General features: G+C 42.9%; 1 protein-coding gene across 5 annotated transcripts; it reads left to right on the top strand.

The window, feature by feature from the left end:
* Positions 1-82: 82 nt before the first annotated feature.
* Positions 83-16,255, top strand: LOC109507375 (unconventional myosin-IXb-like). Of its 5 annotated transcripts, none has more exons than XM_019856753.1 (34): positions 88-699; positions 1,429-2,161; positions 4,997-5,091; positions 5,156-5,218; positions 5,307-5,406; positions 5,505-5,605; positions 6,378-6,501; positions 6,617-6,706; positions 6,788-6,904; positions 7,223-7,357; positions 7,445-7,557; positions 7,653-7,794; positions 8,306-8,495; positions 8,574-8,649; positions 8,822-8,914; positions 9,071-9,110; positions 9,187-9,297; positions 9,380-9,460; positions 10,391-10,501; positions 10,573-10,695; positions 10,767-10,916; positions 11,090-11,235; positions 11,326-11,667; positions 12,120-12,201; positions 12,340-12,531; positions 13,440-13,546; positions 13,628-13,710; positions 14,239-14,423; positions 14,617-14,724; positions 14,817-14,987; positions 15,064-15,105; positions 15,204-15,315; positions 15,580-15,653; positions 15,750-16,255. In XM_019856753.1, the coding sequence occupies exons 2-34, from the start codon at positions 1,430-1,432 to the stop codon at positions 15,954-15,956; spliced, it is 4,638 nt and encodes a 1,545-aa protein (XP_019712312.1). In that variant the 5' UTR covers positions 88-699; position 1,429; the 3' UTR covers positions 15,957-16,255. The 5 variants fall into 5 exon arrangements, 4 of the variants coding, with proteins under 4 accessions (XP_019712312.1, XP_019712313.1, XP_019712311.1 ...); XM_019856754.1 differs by having other exon boundaries at positions 12,340-12,537; positions 14,817-14,981; XM_019856752.1 differs by having other exon boundaries at positions 12,340-12,537.
* The last annotated feature ends 123 nt before the right edge of the window (positions 16,256-16,378 follow it).

The following is a 16,378-nucleotide window of genomic DNA, read 5'->3' as shown; positions in this document are numbered from 1 at the left end:
TATATATAGAGAGAGAGAGAGAGAGAGAGAGAGAGAGAGAGAGAGAGAGAGAGAGAATCCTTCATTTTGTTTGGGGGAAGAACAAGCCTGTATTAACATTTACCTGCCGTTGGAGGGCGCTCGAGCCCGCAAACACCTGTAATGACAAGTTACATTCGCGGGCACATTCGTGTTTGCATTAAACTCGCTCAAGCTTAAAGCTTAAAAACGATTAAACCGCTTGCTCCAACGGTTTTTTTTTGTTTTGTTTTCTAACTAAAATGCTACATATTTAAATTGAACTGAGGCAAAACTGTGAGCTGTCAGCTCGAAGAGTCGTCGGGTGTGGGGCTGAAACTAAACTGCAAGGAAGTAACTTTTCAGCGCTCCCCCTGACGACAAGCAGCAGGAGAAGAAGACGTCACACGAATCCTTCAAACTTCTTCGATATACTTCCCATTTCTTTTAAAAACGGAACGTTGGCGCCACCGAACCGCTCCCAAGTTGGGTCTTCGTCATTTAAAAGTGGACTTGAATGATTTTTTTTTCCGCCTTCCTTCACCGGGAAACGCAGGTGAAGATAGTTACATTTTCCCCACCTGACGTCGTGTCATTGGGCTTTTTTTTTTTTTTTTTTTTTTAAATACAAGCAGTATAACAAAAAGACTCCTCAACAGAAGAAGTGCTTTCTCAAGATGAAATGAGTGTTTTTTCTTAAAGGTAAGCTCAATTTTATCAACGTTACCTGAGCTGGTGTCGGTGAGTTGATCAGTGGGGTGTGTTCGGTTTGAAGGGAATTGTTGATGTTGGCAAAGATTCATTTCGAAAAGTAACGTTTGGCACCAGAAAGCCATTTCAGGTTTTTATACGAAACATTTAACACATTTCGAGTCACAAAGTACTTCAAGTCACGATAAATACAACATAACCGTACCCCTCGCAATTGATGTGTCGTAGAACTTTTATTTATATTGAAAGCATTCACAGCCTGTGTAAATATGTTGAGATTTAGATTGCAGACAATTGAAAAAAATATATTGACAGTATTTTTAAAAATCCCTCCTTTTTGTATGTGTTTCGCTGATTTTGACCATTTAAACATAATACATTTCGAATATACATTTTTACGTTTTCTCACTCATGCCGTTCAAGGTCACAAAATAACTAGTGCAGGTAAAACCTCAGTCGTGTGAATGAAGTGATTTACCAGAAACCCTGTTAACGTGTCAGTATTACGGTTTAAAAATTGTATAGATTGTTGCTACCCTATTTCGCGTCTATCAGTTTTTCTCACTGGTGCAACAGCAACAAAGAAACGCATTAAATAATTAATTTGCTCTTGTCACACTAGGTTTGGCTAAATATATTTGATCATAAATTGTGAGTGCTTATGTTGCTGCTTCCAGATATTATCTTATTGTATTCCACCTGGCTTCTTCCTTGTGTCAGTATGAGTACTTCCGATGGAGAGGCCCGTGTTGTGCAGATCTACCAGAGACTGTCCCAGGATGCGGCCACTCACTGCACACTGCGGGTGGGTGCTGGAGACACTGCCGCAGCGGTGGTCTCCAACGCCGTGGTCACTCTGGGACTAGATGCCGGCCGCCAGTATAGCCTGCTGGAGGTGAGGACCAGGAATGATGAGGAGCGCCGGCTGCATTTCGATGAGTTCCCCCTGGAGAGGGTCCTGTTATGGCCCCCGGAGGCCCAGAAGTGGCACCCGCAGAGCTTTGGGTACTATTTCACTCTGGAGGAGGCCATTAAGATGCCCGCGGAGGAGTACGACGACCTTTGCAGCCTCCCCACCGTGACTGAGGATGCCATTGTGGAGGCTTTACGCCGGCGTTTCTTCAAGCACAAAATTTACACGTATGCTAGCAACATCTTGGTCGCGCTTAACCCCAACAAGTTCCTGCCAGCGTACTACAACCCAAAGTATGTCAAGTTGTATGAGAACCAGCCGCTCGGTAAGCTCAGCCCGCACATATTTGCCATGGCCGACCTGGCTTACCGGGCCATGCTAAACTGCAAGGTGGACCAGTGCATGGTGATGTCCGGTGAGAGTGGCTCGGGCAAGACTGAGAGTAGCAGCTATCTGGTCCACTGCCTGACGGCACTCAGCCAGCAGACGTATTGCAGTGGCATGGAGCGTGCCATCCTTGGGGCCAGCCCTGTGCTGCAGGTAGGGAATGTGATGTTCTTTAAAAAAAAAAAAACGTTTTTTTCATTGTTACAGTTTTGTTGAAACTACGAATAGGAAACCTGCAATCCATGGGTGGAGATGACATGCTATGGAAAGTTCAAGTCCTGATCATAATGAGCAAAATGATGATAGTGTTTATTATTACTACAACATCGCTAAAAGAAAAGGATATGATACAACATGAGGTGGACATGTACAATCAAACAAGTGCCAGTGTAATAATGCTCAAATTATACAATTAAAATCTAATGATACAAAATTATTAGATGACATTACACATGGGAAAAAAATGAGAGTAGATGCACAAGTTAAAAAAAAGGAACATTTGAGAATGTAGAACGCCTAATTTGAAATTTTAAAAAATGGAAAAATGTTACAGCAAAATACTGGAAAGTACAATATATTAGGAAAAAAAGCAAATCCTACATGAACCTTTGAGAATATAAAAAAAAAAGACCAAAATTGTAAAGTGACCCACAGTGCAGTAACACTGATACAACAATGAGTACTTATGTCAGCTATTTGAGGATTCCGCTGCTCTGTATTAACATAGGAACAAGACAAACAACGCAGCAATATTTGAAATTCCTTTGGTTTGTTTCCCAGCAACCAGTCGCAAGTACTGATTTTTACATATTTGTAAAGACTCTCTTTTTCACATCCTCTTTTTTTATTTTTAGGACACATTCATAATCACTTCTGCTCCAAAACCGAAAGCTAGCAGAGACAACACGTACAGGAAACGCTTTATGTTTGTATTTCCTGCATATGACTGTCAGAAAAGGTGCTGAGTGATCACAAAGCTTGGAAACTCCAAAGTGGTGTTTAGACATAAGAGAATCTCCCTTCATATTCCTTAAATTGTGGAAATTTGAGGGGGATTTTAAAAATGTATTTATTGCCTGGGAATGTAACGTAGACCTAAAGAACCATTTCTTTAGTTGGACTTGGCCAAAGTACTGGGTCCTGTTATGACAGACGTCCAACAAATTGTCAGTTGGTGAAACTGGTGTCAGGGCAAATATACGGTAATTTCACCTTTTTAAAGCCTAGCTCCTGCTTCCTTTGATTTCCAGTCAGGCTATGTCACATTGCTGCCTCTCACAGGTCAATTGAAGTACTAAGTGGTGTGTCTTTGTGTGCAAACCTTTTTATGTGGGGTACAAGTCAGAAGTCGTATCAGCTTTCAGTTTCAGTTGTCACGCCAGTGCAACATTGTTTTGAGTGCTTGCGGATATGAAACTAGGCTGAATGGTAACACTTGGCCGACTTTTCATTGTGGGCAGGAGATCACGTGAACGTCCTACTTGGTAGGACGCATGAAAAAGTTTCAAGGACACATACCTGAAATTGAACAGGATGTCGGCCATTTTGGCTTGAAGCAGCCAGTTTGGGCAATTCCAGACCTTGAACCGCTACGAGGAAATTTGGCCAACAACCATGGCACCAAAATTTAGTGGGGCTTGATCGAATGCTGCAATCTGATGTCCCGTTATGAGGATTCTAGTTTGGATTCCTGTTTTAATATGCTTTGGAAGACAGAGATTGTCTTGGTGTCATAATTCATAATTCGGTCACAATTGGGAATGAAACGCAAGCATAATGGAACGCTATCACTGGAATTCAAGCTTTATGTGTGTGTGTGTGTGTGAGAAGGGAGGTTGTTTACGATCTAATGGAATTGTTTTGGTGCACCCCTCCACACACACACACACACACACACACTCACACTGCGAGGATTCCCCTTTGTCCGGATGACTCACATAAGCTGTGCATTTTGTGTGTCGGGAGTGTGGAGCTCCATGGTGGGAATGTGCAGGGCGTTGTCTTAAGGTAACACCAGAGAGGGAAGGTGAAACGTGTAGGAACAGGCCCGGCCAGATTTGCGCGCGCGCAGACACACGCACAAACGCACACAGACGCACACCATTCAATTTGCTCTATCTTTATTCCCGCATATTCCAAAAATGATGAAAGTGTCAAACTGGAACATTCCAGAGATTCCGTGGACAGTAACTGCCAGTGTGTATTGTGAGCGCACCGTTCAGGTGAGCGCCGTATGCGTTGGCCTGTTAAGACACGACCCTCAGCTGCACTGCCACTGGAATGAGGAACAACCCATGTCTTCCTTGGCCGACTCGGGTCTCTGATTCAGTTTGGCTTCCCTGTGGGGAAATGGCCTGTGTGTGTTCTTCCTTAGTGGGGTGGGAGGGAAACTTACACAAAGCTTTTCAACAAAGTAAGACCGTGGAACGCCTAACGTGGAACACAATCGCTTTCATGATGCGGGTTGATTTCCAAATTGGAGGAAATAATCTCAGGTGAAATAATCCAATGTCGCTACTGTATCATAAAACCTGACTTTACTGTACAGGTCAAAGTAAAATCTGACCATGTGGAGTTGGCTTACTCGAGTCTTGTATTTTATAGTGAATCATTAATCTTTACTACGAGTATCTGCTGACACACGATAACAAAAAAAAAAAAAGTAATTTAGTGTCATTCATCTGTGTAATATACATAGAGTAGCTAAAACTTGGTAGCAGTCTGACAAAATATGCAGGAGAAATTTGTTTTTGAAGGGTCCCTGGAAATGGACATCATGGTGATGATGATATTTGTTCAGACTGCAGAAGCAGATTCATGTTAGTGCTGTTAAGACGCTTTTGTAGGTCAACTCAGGATCGACTTAGCAAATTTCATGTGCACCAGTAAAAGTGGCTTTCGGGACTTGTTTGAAATGTCATTTTCACCAGAATGAATCTAAGATGTCCGCTTCGTACCCAAAAGGCAGTTTCCCTGTGTCTCCAACAGGCTTTTGGCAATGCAAAGACTGTCGTAAACAACAACTCCAGTCGCTTCGGGAAGTTCGTCCAGCTCAACTACCTGGAGAGTGGCGTCATCCGAGGGTAAGAGGTTACGACCCGGTGGTCATCTCCTTGCAATGTGTTCACACTCTTGTCTCTTTTTTAGGGTAGTTATCAAGAAGTACTTACTTGAAAAGTGCCGGCTGGTTCACAGAGATAAAAGGGAGAGGTAAACGTGAAAACAGCTTTCAAGTGCCATCATCATAAAATCTTTGCACCAGCACAAAAGCATTGATGACTGTTGGCTTTCCATGCAGGAACTTCCACGTCTTCTATTACCTGCTGGCGGGAGCGTCTAAAGATGAGCGGGAGGAGTTTTGTCTGTTGGCGCCTCAAGATTATCTCTACCTCAAGCAGGTACACCCCAGTAGATTCTGATGTGCATTCACTCCACAATGATACGTGCGTCCATATTTGATTAAATTGTCGTCGTATCTGATCTACTTGTTCCTCAGGAAGACCTCCGCTTGGATGATCGCGAGAACCTCATGCAGGAGTACAAGAGGCTGCATCAAGCCATGGAGATGGTCGGGTTCCTGCCTTCCACTAAGAAACAGTGTGTACGCTTTTGATGACGGCAGTGAAAATACCCTTCTTTTTAGATTTTGGAATGTTATATTTTATATCTTTGGAAATCCTCCATGCACGGACGTCATTGTCTCGGTAAAGATCCCAATCCCCATCGTGCTCTGTGGCAGACCAGGAGCAGAGTTTTTTTTTTTTATTATTATTATTATTATTTATTGTTTTATTTTATTTTTTATTTTTTTACTTTGACTTTCAAGAAAATATTTGAGTTAGGAAACTTGTATGTGTACTCTCAGTTGAAATCTACTGATGAAAGTTTGCGAGCTTCATGACAGCGCACAACGCAAAACAGTGCTGACGGGCGGGCTAATAGTGTCGGTGTCTCGGTGTTATAATCGTTTAAGTAATGGATATTCAAACACAAATGGTGGCGCAGCTCATGTAGGCAGACAATATAAAGTGCTGTTTTTCTTATCCAGTTACAGTTTCTGGGGTGGGGAGGGTGGATTAATGGCATGGAACGTAAGATTCAACTCTATTTATATAGCACTTTGAAACAGCCATTGCTCCAGCTGTATGGAGTGACTAATTTCACCCCATCCTGTTTCTGACGTCTGTCATGGTGTCATTGACAAGTCTGAGCACGTCGACCCCGAGTCAATGAAAAATGTCCCGTGCAGCCACAGTTTCGATGCTGAATAAAGACGCAAATTGACTGGCAGCTACACAATGTCAGCAGTGTTTGCAAATATGACAAATATGTACATTCATTTAAAAACAATGTTTGTGTCTGTGTGCAGCATATTCTCCACACTCTCGGCCATCTTGCTTTTGGGCAACTTGACCTTCACTCTGTCAGAGTATAACGAAGCTTTGGAGGTGGGGCCGGCTGGCATTTTGTCCACCTTGTCAGACCTCCTCAAGGTATGTTGAATAACATGGCAATTATCAATGTTATGTTTTCCAACAATGTTGTGTTTGGAATTAATCTGCACACAAAATCTCTGTCGACGAAAGACTTTTTTTCTCTTCTTTTCAGGTTAAAAAGCAGCTGCTTGTAAAGACTTTCACCGAGAGGAGAGTTTTGAATGGCAATGACAGGGTGTTTTCACACTACACTCTGCAGGAGGTACACATTGACTTGTTGGTCATCGGTATTGTGCATTAGTTTGTAACTAGGTTTTTTTTTTTTTCTTCTTTTTTTTCCAAGGCCCTGGCGACACGGGACTCCATGGCAAAGTCTTTGTATGCCTCTCTGTTTGACTGGATCGTCCTTCACATCAACCATGCTATGCTCAACAAGCGGGAGATGGAAGAGTCCATTTCTGTAAGTCAACTTTTTTTTCTTTACACAAAAATGCAGGGCGACAGAAATCGAAAAATAATGACTGTCGAGACGCTCAAATCAGAGCATTTGGACAATATATTGAAACTATGACTTGATTATTAAAATAGTTGATTTATTAAATCGACACTTCTAATGTTACGCAATGGTATCTTAGTTTGTTACTGTGTGATACGTTGCAATGTTTCCGCGTAAATTACATTATCGTATCTTCTGCTTCAGTATCTCATGTTATGTTCTGTTGCGCTACATTGCGCAATGCGATGATTCTGAATGGTGCCTTGTGTTTGTTTTTTTCAGTGTTTGTCCATCGGGGTGCTGGATCTGTTTGGCCTGGAAAACCTACACACAAACAGTTTTGAGCAGCTGTGCATCAACTACAGCAACGAGAAGCTCCAATGTTACATAAACCGGCAAATCTTCACAATTCAGCAAGTAGGGAAAATGTTTGTGTGATATGTATCATTCTTTGTGCGGTCCGTTTTGATACTTAAGTGTGTGATTATGACAACAATTTTCCAGGAAGATTATGAGGCCGAGGGCATCAGTTGGCAAGCCTTTGAGTACAGTGACAACAGCAAGTGTATTTATCTTATCTGTCAAGACCTCTTCAACACATTGGACGAGGAGAGCAAGTGAGACCATGCGCAATCAAATTTGTTTGGGGGGCAGGGGATGTGTAAGAATACCAGCGCAATTGATTAAATGTCTGTTTTTGTGTTTTTGTTAGCCTCCCTCAAGCGACAGATGAAGCGCTGTTGGACAAGTTAACGCTGCGGCTCAAGGACAACTCTCTCTTTGCAGCCTCCATTGATCGCGATTCGTCATTTGTTATTCAGCACTATGCTGCCAGTGTTACATATTGCATCAAGGTGAACCTGTTTTTCCCACACTGCAGTGTGTCACAGCTTTACTTTCTTTTAGATAAGGCAGCTCGGAATAACCGGATAATCTGTGGTTGGCCAAGTAAATGATTCATCTTCTGGTGGTTCCACTGGATTATTATTATGTAATGTATTATTGTGTTGAAACACTTGAAGCAGTTCAAGGCACATGTTAACTTTACTACTCTGGGCAACCCCACTCAATAGACTGTATAAAATTGTTATTAGGGGTGTGCATCTCTCCATTAAAAGGAATACTCCATACGTACTGTATCTTGATACATGTGGGCACAATAAAATGGTATGATGAGAAGATAAAAAAGTAAGACTGTAGATTCGAATCTGGGCTCCGGCATTCCTGTGCGGAGTTTGCATGTTCCCCCTGTCCCTGCGCAGGTTTTCTCTGGGTTCTCGGGTTTGTCTTTGTGTGCCCTGCGATTGGTTGGTGACCAGTTTGGGGTGTGTACAAATGTAATTCTCATTTGTTGTGTACTTGCAGGGCTTCTTAGAGAAAAACACGGATCATGTGAAGCCTGAAGTCGTATCTCTTCTCCGTGGCAGCGAGCGGGCATTCCTACATCACCTGGTGGCGTCCAGCCCAGAAGCGGTGTTCCGTTGGGGCATCCTCCGAGCCATCTTCCGCATCCTGGCGGTATTCAAGAGCTTGAGACACAAGCACGCGGAGAAGAGTGGGTAGCTTCAGAGGATAATTGTTGGAAAGTGCGGCCGCTATGTGTCATACGTCTGCTTTGTGTTTGTCACCCCAGTGGCCGCCAGACAGTCCTCCCGAAAATCCCTCAAAGACATGAAACACAGCAGCAGCCGCTTGGACAGACTTTCCAGGTACTAATATTTCAACGTCCCTACTAGCATTTTTTTCACAGTTTTTGAGGTCATTGTGTGGTCATTTGTGTCAAAGTGATTTAGTGGTCGCTTTTCCCCCCACACTAGACAAGTATGTCTGCACCTCACCTGAAGTTACTATAAGAGTAAGAGCATTGTTTGATATCTGTAGTAACAGCGGTACGCTGGACTTCTCCTTCGATCGCTCTGACGAACATCCCCTTGACGTCTTTGAGGACATCTTTACCAACTTCGAAAAAAGGAAGTGAGTGAAAAGACGTGCAACTGCAACGACCTCAATTCAATGATGCTGCTGAACCACTTCCAACAGTGTTGCTCACATAAATGGCAACACTTGCATTGAGTAACTCAGCACCATTACATGGGGAAATGCGGTGTTGATGATGTATATTTTCTGCAGGAAAACTAGATCCGGTCGACAGAAGCAACTTATTCCAAAGGTGAAGCGATCCTCTGATTGTCCTGATTGCTTTAGTGTGGACTTGAATGTTCTTTGTTTTCTCCCCGTCCCATCAGAATCTTATGAATTTACGCTCACTCCAGCAAGTTGTGGGTCTCGTGGCGCACAATCGCAATCGTAAATTCGCCTGTTGGCCTGCGACTGCGACCGTTTGCGCTCAGTTTCAGGTCCGTCTGCATCCTTTTTAGCTACTGGCTATTCATTAAACCAAACACAGAGAGTTATTGACACTCCTTACTCTCCTCACAGGCATCACTCACAAAGCTGATGGACACCATCGGAAAAGCCAACCCTTTCTTTATTTTCTGCTTGCGCTCCAATGCGGAAAAGGTACACCTTTGCATGTCATTCATATTATGTAATGTTGCCCTCCACGTGAAAGTATTTGTTGCCAGAGCACCAGGCATTGCCGGTTGAATCATCTGCATACCCAAAAACTCACCAACTTCTGCAAGCTTGTGTATCCTAGTGGGAAAAATATATTTCAGTGGTCCCCAACAATAGGTCCCCTAAAAATAAAACATAATTACCACTAACAACAGTTTCACAGATCTACACAAAATCTGGTGGACTTGTTGATGTTAACAGGATGCACTAAAAAATCTGACAGGAGAAGTCAAGTAAAAAACGTTCTTGATATGTTCTTGGCGTCTCCACGAGTCCAAACACGGTATTCTGATTAATATTGCGTTTATGGAATATGAATTAAGCAGCCAAATCCGACCACTTTTATCCATCTCGGGGGGCAGCCATTTTGCCAATTACTCTAGTCTGAAAATGACATCACACCGCCTCAGTGCTTGCGAACATCACATGACCAAACCCAGAAAACAGGTGAGTCGTGATTTGTTATTACTCGAGCCCTGACCGACTGTGATGTCATTTTAGTCAACAGCAAGTGGCAAAATGGCAAACCTCTGTGACGGATAAAAACGGGAAGCTATTTTGATTTTTACCAAGGCAATTTTTGACTTCACTTCCCCTTTAAAGACCCATAACCAAAATTTAACGGAAAGTCATCTATTTTGTGCACATTCCAGCTCATACTCCAGCAAGGGAATTTGCCCAAAATGAGCCTCAATCATAAGCAGGTATACTACACATATGGGTGAAATTCCAAAGCGTGTTTGCCTATGCCATCTAATCGCCATCAGGACGTCAAAGTTTGATCAACATTTCATGGATTCGGCATGAACAATGTAGGGCCTATTTTTAACTTCTTGCAGCTTTCATTTAGTTTTTTTTTTGTTTTTTTTGCAGAAAGAATTTCACTTGGACGATGAGCTTGTGCGCCAGCAGATTCGCTACACAGGCCTCTTGGAGATGATTCAAGTACAGAAATCTGGCTACAATGCCAAATACACTTTTAAGGTGCTCGTTCGTGGCTATTATGTCTGCTTTACAGTACATTAGAGAGCTAATGTCTTGTGTTTCGCTGACAGGAATTTGTTGAAAAATTCCGAATGTTGCTTCCAAAAGAGTCCACCGAGTCCCCGGAACACATCACTAAGCTCTTCATCAGCATGGACTTGGATCAGAGCACCTACCAAATAGGAAAAACCAAAGTAAGATCAGATATAATTAACGGGCAAAACATCATTTGCAGTTACTATTCCTTACTATTATTGTACTGTAGGTGTTCCTTAAAGAAAAGGAGAGGCAGCTGCTGCAGGACACCCTGAACAAGGAAGTGAGGCGTCACATCGTCGTCCTGCAGCGCTGGTTCCGTGCATGTCTGATAAGGATGCACTTCCTGCAGAAGAGAGATGCCTCACTCATTATACAGGTAGGATTCACACACGATACACGGGTATCACTTCACCTCTCACTGTCAAGTTTGGATGTTAGGAGACGTAGGGACTGAGTGCACCTTAACTTCCCCGTCCAGCATCTTGATGACCTTGTAACGACGTAAGAGAAAACTGCGGCCGAGCATATAGTTTCATTGTATCATTCCAGAGGAATTGGCGTGAGTTTCACGAGAACCGAAGTAAAGCTGCCTCAGTGATCCAGACGGCGTGGCGGGCTTCACTCAAGAGGTCGCAGAAAGAGCACAAAACAAGCAGTGAAAAGAATTCAACAGAAGTTCGACCCGCCAGAACTAAGTAGGTGCTTTTATATATTTTTTTGTGTATTATCCAAACAAAAAATGTAATGAATGGGAGTAGATCACCAAAACGTATACTACCACGCAGCCCATCAAGAAAAGGTCTACGTCGGCAGCAAAAAGTGGAGGTGAGCCCTAACAGAAGTGAGCAGGCTGACACTGTCATGGGTCAGTCCACTGCAAGCAGGGAGAGACGAGGTGGTCACGGTTCTCCGCCATCCCTCAACCGGCCCCTGTCCCTGCCTTTGGACCCCAGAGTGGGTAGCGATGACACGACTGGTACCGCTGACTCCCCTAAGAGCAGCTCCCTCCAGCGCTACAAAGACACAGGCGACTTTAAGGAGAAGGCCGAGAGGTGGCGGGAGAGAATGAGCGACGAATCGAGTCCGGAGGTGAGCAGGCGGCAAGGCAAGCGCAGAGATGACTTCCGGTAAGTGTAGACAAGTCGATGATATATGCACCTACCTGGATTAGTGCTGTTCCTCATCCAAAGTCACTTTAAGAATGGAGAACGTATGTGGATTTTAGCTTTTCTAAAGACTAGACATGCATGGTATTTTATTTGAGGTCACAATACATAACATTGGATGCCTGAACACCCCAGACCTACTTATACATTTGGGATAGAAATACAGACAGAATGGATGTTGTTAGTCTTTGCACAATCTAGCCGGATGTGGCCTTACCTCACCTGTAGTCATGAGAAGGACTGATAACTTTTTAGGAATGTTTTAGGAATATTTTTTGTTGTTGTGGGGTTATTTATTTACTTTTAATAACTGCAAAAGGAATGTTGTAGCTTTTGCACACACAAGACAGGTACGTATGCACTTCACCTGAAGTCACACGTTTTAATTCCAATCATACTCCCGACCGCCACAGGGACAAGGGGAAGTCCATGTCCGCTGATGAACTGTCCAGGATCAGCTCATCTGGCTCCGATAGCTCACCATCTGCTAGCGAGGTAACACGACAAACATTTTAGAAATGCATGATTTGCATTTTTATTTGTACTTGACACACAAATGGAGGCTGCTCATATATGAAGCCCCACAAGCTCTTGAGGACACATGCTTCATCAATCTCCCTGGCCCCCTGTCAGGTCAGGGTACGCTTGCGGAAAAATCCCAAGCGCAAGCGCCGCTTAGCCTACGCTCGCAGCGGCTTGATGATTAACTTTGCCGGCTCCAAGGAGAGCGAGTACTGGAGCTTTCCACTCCCCCCCTTCAGCCCACGCGCGTCTACCCTGAAGACTTCAGCCAGTAGTGTGGATGTCCGTGCCCTCAAATCTCAGGTCAAGGTACAAAGCAGAGAAGGGTGCTGCGCATTGCACGACTTGCATGTACATGTTCCCCAAAAAAAGATGGATGGCTGCAATGTTGTGGGACTTGTCGATGAGCATAAGAATCCGCTCTTGCTTATAGAAAGAAAGGGGAACGCTTCTTTCCGTTTCTACAGCTTGTTTCTGATTCATTGAGAAAGACCCTCAACATTCTGACTTGTGCATTAGGTGCGTTCTTGAATTGGGTACATCATTTGCCAAGTAACCAATACATGAACCTACAAAGTCCACACAGAAGAATTGGGTACATCATTTGCCATCATTTGGCAAGTAACCAATACATAAACCTACAAAGTCCACACAGAAGGGCCTGTGCTGAGATTCGACTGTGAGGCAGCCATGCAAACCACTCGGACCGCGCTGCTCGACAACTCATAATTTTCCATTTTTTTTTTTTTTTTAGTTTATTTTTTCAAAATCATGTAAATTTATTGTTAATTCTATAAAAAATATTGTATTATTTTGCTTTCATTTTTTTTCCTTTATTGTATTCTCATTTTTTATTTTGAGATAATCTTACTTATGTTAATTATAAACTCATATAAAATGATACAATCCAGGTTGATACAGTATCAACAGTTGAAGCCAACAAGTTGCTTACAATCTAAAAAATTACCTAAAAAAAAGCCTTTTTGTGTGTGTGTGGGTGTTTATGAGTATGTCAAAGAAAAAGGCTGGTGTCCATAACACATGGTGCAGTTTTGCATGACAATGCATTTCAGGGTGAAGGTCTTTAAATGCCATGTAAATGGTGTGGTGGTGGGAGAACTGCAGGAGATGGGCTGGGAGGACTTTTTTTTTCCGTCTGATTTAATTTATTATTTTTTTTTAAACCATTGACACGCTTGCATCCAACACAGATCCCCACAGAGCCTGACGGGTCCAGGTACAGCCTTCCTGCCAGGAGCTCCAATGAGGACTCAGGATTACAACGAACCAACCAATCGCAACTCACCACCCCTGAGAAGTACAACCCCACCCTCAACATCCACCCACTTGTTTGTGTCAATTGAAACATGTTGCTGAATGAAAATTGTTTTTGCCACAGAATTTGGTTTCTTAGTAGATTCCTGCGCAAGCGGGCGCCTAAGGTGTCCACCAACAATGACACTCCCTCGGAAGATAAAGCTGGTAAGTGTTTGTAAGCTCAAATCGAGATGGCTTGCTGAAGGCAGGATAAGCAGAAGTGTGATTTTATAATGCTTCCATCTGGTGGCCAGTAACTAACTAGACGCAGAAGTGTTGTTGGAGTGGGACAAGATATCAATTCTAGTCCATCAATCGATCGGGGTAATGATAGGACACATCACAATACTGATACTTGGTGCTGGTGTATTGATAGTCTATTGGAAAAGATAATGTATTGCAATATTGGTATTTGTTGAATTTATACACATATGGTCATAACAGATAGCATGACAACAGTATCATATTTCAATGCCAGTGGATTACCATACAACTAATATCGCAATCATTTATGTTGTTAACATGCTATACGTACAGTATATCCCAATATTATATATTGGGATATTCGTACAGTGCCTTTACAATATATCGCAGTAACAGTATTTGGTTTTGGTGTAGATTTAAGATTGTAGCAGATAAAAATTCAATATTCCGTGACATTTAAACAACTTAAATGTGTTTGTTTCCCTGTAGTGACCTTGCCCAGCTACAAGCCCCACTCCTACAAGATGCCCGAGCAGAACTCCGGGCGTGTGGTTCGCAACCCAACCATCAAAATCAGCCGGGCCACACGGGCCCTGCGGTGGAACGTCTCACTGGACCGTGAGATCCAAGACCCCAAAGAGCTGCGCAACCTGGACGAATTTCTCGGCAACCAAGTGAGGAAAACACCTTTTATGGTCAAAGTATGGTAAAAAAAAAAAAAATTCTGAAAAGAAAACACAAATGTTCCAATCTTGTGGGCAAGTGTTATCTTTTGAAATTATTATTTTTCCCCAATCAGCTCTTATAACTGAATCATTTTATACCGTAAATGTGTGCACTTTCTCTTCTCTGCCTTTTCTTACTCAGGTGAATGACTTGCGAACACGAATCAAAGAGCTGTCACCAACAGAGAGCATCTTCCTCACGGCCACCATGCAGTTCAGAGAGACCATTAAAGGCATGTTCTCTGTGCAGGTCAGTGCACCACATGTCCATACTCTACCTGTACTATATACATGGAGACTCTGAAGTTTTTCTTCATTTAATGCTCTGTATGCACTCCACAGAAGCCTCAGATCGGCTACAAAGATCTAATGAAAGGCTACCAAAACAAAGTCAGCTCTCTTGCCGGCTCGAAGAATAAGAGCGAGGTGTCGCTTGTGATCAACTTGTTTCAGTCCATGCTGGACGGCTTCATAAGGGGCGAGATCAAGAGGATGGACTCGGAGCCGGTCAAGGTCACTTTTGCTGTCGTATTATGCATTTAAATGTGTTATGCCGAATACGATAAGAAAACACTCTGGCTTCCTTCAGGCTGCCAAGACGACAAAGAAGAGAAGGAAAAAGGACAAATGTGTAAGTCGACTGTGTAAATTCTTACAGATTTTACTGCAGGAGTTAAAATAAAGTACGTGCATGAAAACTTGCTAAATATTTTGTTTTTGTTGCGGCAGCCTGATGGTCCACTTGATCACCGCTTCAGCACCTACCAAGTGAACATCATGCAGTCATGTGACCTGTGCGGCTCCTACATCTGGGGAATGGAGAAAGCCTACATGTGCAGCGGTACGTTTACACGGGGACGGAAAAAAAATTGACAAATAAGTTGAGGAAATATATCTAAAAAAATATTATGAATGACATACATAAATGTTTGACTCAAATGTTGTCACGATTTTATGTAATTTTGTATAGTGGCTGATATCCATTTAACACTTAGTGCTGACAGTAAAGAATGTTCAAAATGTTGAAACAATTTTTTTCATCCAGTTAATACGTTCGATCAGTGTTTTTCAAATTGTGTGTGACTGACTCGTGTTTGTCTTGCAGCCTGCAAGTTAATATGTCACAAGAAATGCTTGACCAAAATCATCACTGACTGCTCAACACGCTGTGCCCGGCAGGTAAGAAACCGAGGCCTTCAGGAAGTGCTCAAAACAAAAATATACACGCACATGCGCGTGCACACACACAACTGATGTCATATTTCTTTGTGACAGGATGACAGCGTACCCGGTGGCCTTCACTTCGGGGTCCACGTTTGCGTCCTGACCAGCAAGGCCAACCCCGTGCCCAAGGTGGTGGAGCTGCTGCTGATGCACGTGGAGATGAACGGCCTCTACACCGAGGGCATCTATCGCAAGTCGGGCTCCGCGTGCCGTGCCCGGGAACTCCATCAAATCATGGAGATGAGTAAGTTGCGCTAGATCGACGCACAATTACACATAGCTTGATATACTGTATCACAATAATAATGTATTTGGAATAACATTTTTCGGAAGAAAATACATTCCAAATTCACTCCTGGGTCAAAATGTCACGATCATAGAAATTTCATTAACTCAGTGATTTGGTTGTGGTAGTTGCACATGCTAAAACATCTGACACACTAACAAGAGCCAAAGCTATAATGCTCAAAATAAAAGGAAATATCTTCAATTGTTCTCTCGACAATAACACACATTTGATTAGAAATACACATCAGATGAAAATTGCATCAAAATGTTCTAGAAAATTTTAAAAATGCAAGTTAGGGTTAGGGTTAAGTAGTTTAAAACAAGTTCTCCCATCAAAGGACAGTACCATTTTAAAGTGCGTAAACTTTGATTTTCAAGAGCATGTTTGGATT

This window comes from Hippocampus comes, unplaced genomic scaffold (assembly GCF_001891065.2).
Source record: "Hippocampus comes isolate QL1 unplaced genomic scaffold, H_comes_QL1_v1.1 scaffold105, whole genome shotgun sequence".
Lineage (NCBI taxonomy): Eukaryota > Metazoa > Chordata > Actinopteri > Syngnathiformes > Syngnathidae > Hippocampus > Hippocampus comes.
This window is presented reverse-complemented; position numbering and strand designations above follow the sequence as displayed.